General features: G+C 36.5%; 1 protein-coding gene across 7 annotated transcripts in view; it reads right to left on the bottom strand.

Moving 5' to 3' along the window:
* Positions 1–1,805: 1,805 nt before the first annotated feature.
* SLC38A4 (solute carrier family 38 member 4) overlaps positions 1,806–9,636 on the bottom strand; it is a 68,165-nt gene continuing 60,334 nt past the window's right edge. For all 7 annotated transcript variants that reach the window (XM_081128716.1, XM_081128713.1, XM_081128714.1 and 4 more), the window contains 3 exons: positions 8,207–8,351; positions 7,090–7,187; positions 1,806–5,426 (listed from right to left, as the gene is read on the bottom strand). In XM_081128716.1, coding sequence (XP_080984842.1) covers positions 5,325–5,426; positions 7,090–7,187; positions 8,207–8,351 — 345 coding nt within the window. In that variant the 3' untranslated portion in view covers positions 1,806–5,324. The remainder of the gene's footprint in view (positions 5,427–7,089; positions 7,188–8,206; positions 8,352–9,636) is intronic.

The raw sequence follows: 9,636 nt of genomic DNA, 5'->3' as shown, positions 1-9,636 counted from the left end.
GATGGGTGATTTTCAGTTGTGTGCCAAACATTCTACTTAAATTTTTTACTGTAGCAAGCAGTCACTCTGTTTAGGTTTGGCACACAGGTCCTGGCTTGCTTTGTGGCTGTAGTGCTAATCAGCTTAATTTTGAGAAAACTAGTATCACTCATTATTTTCCTATCTACAAGTATCTCATCCCTCCCCAGCTTTATTGGGGAATAATTGACATACATCACTATATAAGCGCAAGGTGTACAGCATGATGAGTTGATTGACATATATTGTGAAATGATTACATTAGGTTCAACTAACATCCATCATCTAAAATAGATATAATAAAAAGAAAAGACTAACATCTACTTTTAATATTTTAGGTCTATTTCCTTTTTCCTTATTGGCAGAATTTGTTTCCTTCTCAGTTTCCATATGGTCTCCTCCGTCCTTGAAGCAGTACTGGCAGGTTGAGTCCCTCTTATGCTTTGAATTGTTCTAAATTCGGCTGACGAAAGTCCTCGGATTTTAAAGGCCTGGATGATTAGATTATTCTGGATAATCTCCTTATTTTAAGATCTGTATTTCAATTATGTCTGTGAAGTCTCATTTGCTAGGTAAAGTAACATATTCTCAGGTTCTAGGGGTTCTGGTGTGAACATCTTTGCGGGGGGCCATTCTGCCTGCTACAGACATTTCTAGGGATCTCTGTAAATATCGCCAGAATGCTGTCTGGGTAAGCTGAGCCCAGATTTTGGCCACCAGCATTGAATGAGAGTGCTCAATCCCCCCACTCACTAGCATGGAATGTCATCTTTTCTTTATTTTCATAATATGACAGATAAAAACAACTGTCTTTGCATTTTTACTTGTATGTCTTTGACTCCTAGTGAGGTCAAACTATTTGAAAATACTCACTAGCCAACCATTTTTCTTCCGTGATTTCATGTCTATTACCCATTCTTCTATTAGGTTCTTAATATTTCCCTATTATCTCTTCATACATTCGAGATAGATTGACCTTATTTTATAGGAGCCAGTTTAAAAATTATTTGTTCTTAAATGTACGAGATTAGCTTTTACTGCTGTGAGGCTGTGTGTGTTCATCACTCCTTTTGTGGTTTCTTCCATTGTGTTTTACTTTCACAGGCAGCTATCAAATAGTCCTTCGTAAAATGTCTAGTGGTTATGTTTTGGCTTTCATACTGAACTCTTTCATTTTGGTGTGCTATGGGAAGAAAGTCTCTAAACATTTCTCTTCCCAATCAGTTTCTTCAATACTGTCCATTGAATAATTAGTGCAAAAATTTTATTGGGAAAAGACAGTCACAAGGCTGCATGCTACAGAAGCAAAGGCTATACACCCTGCTTCTGCACATGACGCAAAATGCAGTCAAGAGAGAATGGCAGAGCTTCCAATCTGGTAAATGAGAACCAAATGAAGTAACTTCTGTTTCATTTACATGTGTTTGCAACAAAGGCTGAGAAAACTAATAAAGTTGATGACAAGTAGCCAGTGAGGGTTTCTAATATGCTGGACCTATCTATGTAGTACTGGGTCTCAAATAAGATTCAAAGTGATTTAGAAAAAGTTACTTTTAATGAAATATCTATATAAAACAAGAGCTAGATTAGCATACATTAATAAAGAAAAAAAAACCACAAGAAAAAAAAGACTCTTACCTTTCAAATTTGAAAATCTAAGCATTAATTACGACAATACCATTCCAATTAATCTTATCCTAGTAAGGCAGGAATTACAGAACTTCAAGCTATAAACACCTGGCCCCAGAAAGACGTAATTAAGACACCTTTAGGAAAATGAGTAGGCATACTGAGAAAATATATTTTCAATCTAACAAAGGACATATATCCAGAATACATAAAGAACTTGACAAATCAACAATAAAAAGAAAAGCAACCTAATTTTAAAAATAAACAAAATATTTGAACACTTTACAAAAGGAGACATGAACGGGCATGAAACACATGGAAGTTTCCAACACTAGTCATCAGGGAAATGAAAATGAAAATCACAACGAGATTCAAACTTTGAATGATTATAAAGTCAGTGTTTATTAACATACAATTCATTTTCAAAATTTAAAAGAATCTACAGAAATGAATAATCTTTTTTGTCAATGCTTGTTTTCAAACTGATGACCATTCTGGTCCAGGCACTGCTGATAAGATAACAGGAAGCAGTGGAATTACAAACATCAAGAATCATTTCGTTTGGTATTTGTGCACCTTCAGTTCATCAACTGCTTCCAGTTTTGTACTGTAAACTATCTTTTATGTATCCCCATTAAAAAGTTTGGTGGATAATTTTCTTTTCTCAAAGTTTAGTCTGGCTTCACCTATTATTTCAAATCAGTTAAACCTGAAGAGGAGTGAAAATTGAGTTATCAGCTATTAAAGTGTATATATATTTTTGAACACCCTCTGTCCCTGAAAATTGTGTACACATTTTGAATAATTATAAGGGCAGTGTTCATACTTCAAACTGCATTTTCAAACTTCCAGTAGCATTTTAGGATGAATTTCCTTTGTCCAAAGCTTAGTCTGGCTGAAAAGAAAGAAATATCAATTGAGCTATCAGCTGTTAAAGTGTGCGTATGTGTTTTTGGGACACCCTGTGTTTCATACTTACTTGAAAGACTATGAAGTACAAAATAGAATGTCAAATGTTGTCAGGGATGTGGAGCAACTGGAACTTGTATATATAACTGGGGAAAATGAAAATGGTAGAACCACTTTGAAGAACTATTTGGAAGTTTCTTAGAAAGTTAAGCAAACAGTTTACCATGACCCATCATTTTCACTAATGGTCCATTTTTACCCAATCCTCAATGCTCACATGTTGCTTTCATTTCTTCCAAATCTTCCATGTCTTTATTTTACTATTCTCATGTTTCTTCTCATCCCTCTTTTTCCATCTCAAATGATTTCTCCCTAATTCACCATAAAGAGACTCATTTCTTCCACATTTATTCTAGGGGGTATATATGTGATTACATAAAATAAAGATGATTTAGGATTAGCTGTGTATTTTGCCTCAACAAGATGGTAACTATTTTTGACAGCTATAGATGTTAGTTATATGTCAAGAGTAACAGTGAAAATAGGACAAAGAAAGACAATATTTAGATTAAAATTTTTTTCTTGTACAAATAATTCAGTCTTCAAAAATAGAAAATCACATCACAGTCAGTTTGAAAAGTTCATTTATTATATACGAATATACACTTTCTGTAATAAAAAAAAAGCCTCCCAGTACATTGAACCATCTTATAAATGAAATAAGAAAATAAAATTTCATCTGTTTATAAACGGGGTTAAATTAACCAGTACTAGATACCATATATATGTCTGCCCTGCAGTCTATGTGAATTCATCCTTAAAATGGCCATGAGAAAGAAATGGTATTTCATTATTGGGCACTGTAGTATTGCTCTTGAATATTTATATAATTACACATGTTGATATTTTCAAGTTAGCCACTTCAAATGTAAAACATTGAAAATATATACAGATTTTACAGTTTTCCATTTTTTGGATTAATCATTGATATTTACATTTAAAAACATTCAGATTAAACATTTTTTAACACTCAGAAAGTACCTTTTCCACTTGCTATCTCTTTACATGAATGAAAATACATCTTAAAGATGCTGTTTGGAAATTTTTTTCCAATAATAGTAACTTAAAAGTTATGATGGTTTCCAGTAATGTTCAATTTCCATAACAAGGTGCACCATTTTACAGTATTGTGCCTCTAGAAAATAATACATAAAACAAACACATATTTTCTTAAAGTACATTCCAGAAAAACAATTGAAATATGATTCAATATCATACTTATATGATACTTGTATTTCATACTTGACTTTACTAAAATATAAAATATAGAACAAATGTCCTTGCTACTGATTTGGGGGGGGGGGAGTAGCAAACTCCAGAAATCCCAGGTGGTAAGTACTAATTTTTAAATCCATTTCATATATGTTGTAGAAGTAAGCAAGGATAATAGTTTGCTTTTCTTTGTAGTGTTAGCACTTTTATTTTTACGGAGAACCACTCAACATCGTATTAAATGGCAAATAAATGTCTGCAAACACCTGTGTAAGATAAAATGAACTAAATGCTATTTTAGGTATGCTAAATTTAATGAACGTTATTACTAATAATTATCTGCAAATAAGAACTTATTTCCTTGTAGGTGATTATGATATTATTGTAAACATTGAAGAACATTACTGAACTATATATAACTTAAGTTTCAAATTTAAAATATCCCCAAAAGACAGATACATACAAATGGATTTTCGAACCCATCTGCTTAATTCCCTGCCCCCACCCCAAATAATATAAATGTCTTCACTGTAATGAGAGAAAAACTACACATGTAAAAAATAAAAATCAGATGTACCATACATTAAAATTCTGATGACTACAGAATAAGTTTACATAAACATATAGCGATCACAGTTTCCTGCACTGAATGTTTATCAAATAAAAATGTATCAAACAATACTGGGTAGTGTACCTCCACATGAACCGTGCCCTTCTAAAAATTCTGAATGAGAATGGAAGACGAGAGGGAGAGCATTGTTCAGTGATAAACTATGATAAGAGGACTAGTAATAATAGGAAAAGGAAATGCTTCCAGAACAGGCAGTTTAGCTATAAGCATTATTTTTGTTGTTGCTCTATAATTTAAATAAAACCCCTCTCTTAGCATTTACAAAGAAATCTAAATGAAGAAGTCACTAATTCAACATCACAAACAGGATGGGCAAAATATTCTTTTACTGTTGACGAGAAGATATTCTAGCCTGGTGTCTGATCATGAATGTACCTTATGGGGACGGTTCATAAGATGTGCCTTTTGCCTCTGTTATTAAATAGACCCAGAGTATTTGGTGCAAGATTAGGGGAAGGCATTAAGTGGTGATAGCTTTGCCACCAGGGCATTTTGTTTGGTGTTCTGAGAATATAAGTATTTGGTACTATGGGAAAGGGGAAGGGATTATCTGGTGACCATTGTACTCAGCTACCCTTATTCTGCTTGTACAGCAGCAAAAAATACATCATCTTATACTCCTCTGGCAAAATCTGGGTAGGAATGTGCACCACAGATTTTAAACTCATAAACAGCCATTCTTGACAAAAATGATGATTTTTCTCTTCTGAAGGTGCCTGGTGATGTTACTAGTGAACGTCTTTGGAATCTTCTTGTTATTTCATATGAATAACATTCCAGTCACTGGGGGTAAAAGAACTCACATGTCCTTTGGAGCATAATTTGTAACCACTTCCAGTAGAAAAAGAAAGTATTTTTCTTTGGGTTAGTGATGCTTGGAATTTGGGGGATTGTAAATCCAGTCAGTTATAATGAGCGCCATGCTTCCACTCATGAAGATGATACCGACCACAAGGAAAATTAAAGCCTGCAATCAGAGAGAACTTGTTAGGGACACAGAAACCACACTTAGTTAGCAAAGCTTGTGCTAAGTAAGTAAGCATTAAATTGTTTACCTAAGCCAGCAATCTGATTTGCATATTGAATTATATTACTCTTATAACTCAGAAACCCGTGCCTAGCAATTCAGTCAATTTAGAACCCTAGTTCGGGAAAGAGGGTGAATACATTGGAGAGAATTTAACCCAGATGTTCAAAATACAGTAATGGTTCATTGATTTGGTACATCAAAATGATAGAATACCTTGTGATTATTAAAAAATCAAGCAGCAGAAAACAATTTAATGGTCTAGGGAGAGCTCGAAATCTTTTAGGTGAAAAAAGGCAGGTCATAAGAGAGTAGTATGTGTGATGAAAATTTATAAAGCAAACAAATAAAAATAAAATCCTAATATATGTTGCATATTCCTTGGGGGAAAAAACCAAAGTGTGTGTGTGTGTGTGTGTGTGTGTGTGTATACAATGTTTTGGAGTACTAACACTAGAAACAGCCTTATATAGTACCACACAGATCAACCTCCTAATTCTATATATGAGAAAGCAGCTGCCACAATTTTTTTTCACTAGAAAGAATCTAGGATACAATTTTACTCATTTTTACATCTGATAAAACTGAAAATGGGTCACAAACAAGACAAGTAACTTGCCAAGGTCACACTGCTATAAAAGTCCAAGCAGCACAGACTACATAAAGGAGAAATTTGGGGGTGAGACGATGGGAGGAACTTTTGATACCAAACTGTTCTAAAAACGCCCGAACAACCCCAAGAGGTGAATGACTCCCAGGCAAAATTCAGGGTAATTCAGAAAGAGGCATTATTTTCAAGCCTTAATACAAGACTTTATTAAGCAGTCACCGATAATATTTAATTATTGCAAAAACAGTTATTTCTAGTATATTTTCTGTAGTTCTATTATGAAAAAGAAATGCATACTTTCTCGTTGGATAAAACCATAGTTTATCTCTAAAGAGCTTAACTGGAAAATGAATGCTTCCGTTCCGGCTCTCAGTCCACACCAGAGGACAGCAAGGTGCAGATGGGAAAACAAAAGCAGCATCTTTTCTTTTGGCCTTACAAACCTACCACCTGTGGCCACAATGCTGAAATTATTTCACAGCACTGCTAGGGAGTGGTGGAAAGGGGTGCACATGTGTGCCTGGGGGGAGGCTCGGTCAGCCTGACAGGTGGAAGGCGCAGGAAGGGCATCCGACCCGCCCTGCAGGAGGAATCAAGGCCCTCTCTCCATCAGAGGACCCAGCTCCCCTCTGACCCCTCCTTCTTGTTCATTGATTCATTTTTTTTTTTTTTAAACCACATGCAGGTTTACTTCTTTTTTTTTTAAATATGTCTTTATTGATTTCAGAGAAGAAGGGAGAGAGAGAGAGAGAGAGAAAGAGAGAGAGAGAGAGAAACATCAGTGATGAGAGAGTCATTGATCGGCTGCCTCCTGCACGCCCCCGACTGGGGATCGAGCTGCAACCCAGGCATGTGCCCTGACCGGGAATCGAACCAGGATCGTCTGTATCCTAGGTCGACGCTCAACCGCTGAGCCACGCCCTGCCGGGCATGGTTTATTTCTAAGTAGTCAAAGAACAACTTACAATGGGGAAAATTGTGAGCCTTACTTACCCCAACTTTTTGGGGCGACCGAAGAGGTTCTTTCTTGACAAGTTTAAGGTAAAAGGATGCTGGGAGAATGAAAATCAGCATAGTGGCCGAAGAAGCCCCTGAGGAGAGAAAACCAGACAGGTCAATGTCTCACAGAAGGCCTGACTCCAGAAGGCAGCGATGAGGGGTGCCCGTGAAGGACACCAGATCGAAGGCGACCCTCAGCTTAGAGTTAAACCACTGTAGGATCTTCTGGGTCACTTAGTCAAGGAAGATATGCTTATAAAGAAATGAAAACATGCCTAACATCATAGCTGCGTACTAAGTATACATCTAAGTTTTAGAAGTTTTATACAGCATTGTATTTAAAACTGGAGTAATCCTTCAAATCAGCAGAATAAAATAATTAAATATATTAACAGGCCACACAGTAAAGGGAAATAATATACTTTACAAAATCAGTCTCCTCCTCCTCCCAAGATACCCTTGATGCTCAGCTAGTCACAGGCCTGAGAGAGCATCCCGGAGGGAAAGTCTTCCTTCCTTACTTTTTGATCCTGGAGTTAAGATCTAAGTGTAAACCCTGAGTCCACCGCATGGTATACAACTCGACCTCCATGGGGCTCCCTTTCCTGGCCTGTCAGAAAAGGCAGCTGGACCAGCTGACCTATCAGGTAGCTTTTGGCACTAACATTTTCTTATCATGTGCGTGAAGGAAGGGAGGGAAGGAAGGTGGCAGCTGGAGCCCCACTGGACTGACAGGAATCCTGTGAGCCTGAGCCAGATGGGGGCTCCTTGACCTCCAGGCAGAGGCTCCCTGTCTGCCATTTAAGGCGCTATCAGCTTGAGTCGACAAAATAAGGAGGTGCAGGGATTGAGAAGTACAAATTGGTGGTTACAAAATAGTCACAGGGCTGTCAAGTACAGCACAGGGAATATAGTCAGTGATACTGTGATAACTACGTATGGTTTCGGATGGGCACTGGAAGTTTCAGGGGGAACACTTCATAAATACACAGTTGTTCAACCACTGTGCTGTACACTGGAAACTAATACAAAATAATACTGGATGTAAACTGTAATTGAAAAAAAATCCTCAAAAAAGTAGATGGGGGAAAAAAGGCTTTCTGAAACTTACCTATGAATCCAAAGATGTATTTTATAGTTGGCACAAGGATGACCAAAACATTATTAAGTGCAATAAGCATGGCTGCAATCACTATGTGCCTTATCCAGCTGAAGGGTCTTCTGGGAAAGAGCAGCGTGATCACTGATGTACGAATCTGCAACAAGGAAGTTCAAAGGCAAGGTCACTGCTTTGTTTTTCACTTTATCTATTATTTCACATATTCTCATTGCTCGGGAGCATTTTCTTCATTTCTCCTTTTTCTCCCAGAAAAGATCTTGATGCTGATTTTTTTTAAAAATTTTTCATTGTGGTAAAATACCCATAACATAAAATTTACCATCTTAACCATTTTTACGTGTACATTTCAGTGGCACTGAGTACATGCATGTTGTTGTGCAACCTGGACGCCGAGTTTCGATGTGTTATTTTTTCTTGGTGATATATTTATTTTGTGCTCACTTTCTCAGCTTTCAGAATATTTTCTTAAAATAATCTCAATCAGAAAGAGATAAAATAACAGATAAGAGATATAATTCAGAGACATGGAAAAACCCTTGTTGATTTTTAATTCTGTCTCATCAGACTGGATCAAGTATTAAGGGCGAGTTTGAATTGATTTGCATGGGTTGCCAATGGAATGTTTACAAACGTGTGTTTTTCTTAATTTTGCATTGAGCTGAACGTTTTTTTCCACCTGATATTTTATTTTAAAATGATACTCTTTGTGTTTACGCCTTTCTCTTTCTCCCCTTTTGTCCACCCCACTCCAATTATAGATTATAAATGCATAAAAGACGAAGAATAGGACCTAATAATGTTAACATTCCTCAGGGCTTCTAGCTTAGAGTCTTGCACACAGCAGGCACTCAATAAATGTTGAATTAAAGTGAACAAAATTAATCTTTCCCCTCCCTTCAGGATCCCTGACAGATCTCAGCCCTATTTTAGGGACTGAAATAAGTAGGTGAAGGGTGAAGAGAGGCTCCTGTTGCAGCAGCCTCTCAAGTTACTCTGATGTAACTGGATGAAAAGATCCTTGTGAGTAGAGGGAGGGAGTGCCCCTTATGTTTGAAGAGCTTAACAAAGTTGAAAATACTCTTATCTTCGGAATCTTTTAGAAGACGCTTTTGACTTAGTGGAATCAGTCTATTGGCTTTTCAATAAGTGAGCACTTCATTTAAGCTGGGACTTCACAGTTTTAGAAATGCTGGGATTCATTTTCACTTCAAAATTTTACTTCTGAAGTTTCTTAATGGCACAGAGATGGGAACTTACTTAAAAGAGAAAATGTAAAATATAGTATTTTGGAACACATGTATGAACGGCAAAAACTTCGAACTGAATTGCTTGCAGTTTCTAATGTGACATTCCTTTCATACCACTCCACCAAATTAAAGCCATCTGCTCAGGTTTAAAAGCAATTTCATTTCCAGAATGGC

The sequence above is a fragment of the Miniopterus schreibersii genome, assembly GCF_964146895.1.
Source record: "Miniopterus schreibersii genome assembly, chromosome: 2".
Classification (NCBI taxonomy): Eukaryota; Metazoa; Chordata; class Mammalia; order Chiroptera; family Miniopteridae; genus Miniopterus; species Miniopterus schreibersii.
This window is presented reverse-complemented; position numbering and strand designations above follow the sequence as displayed.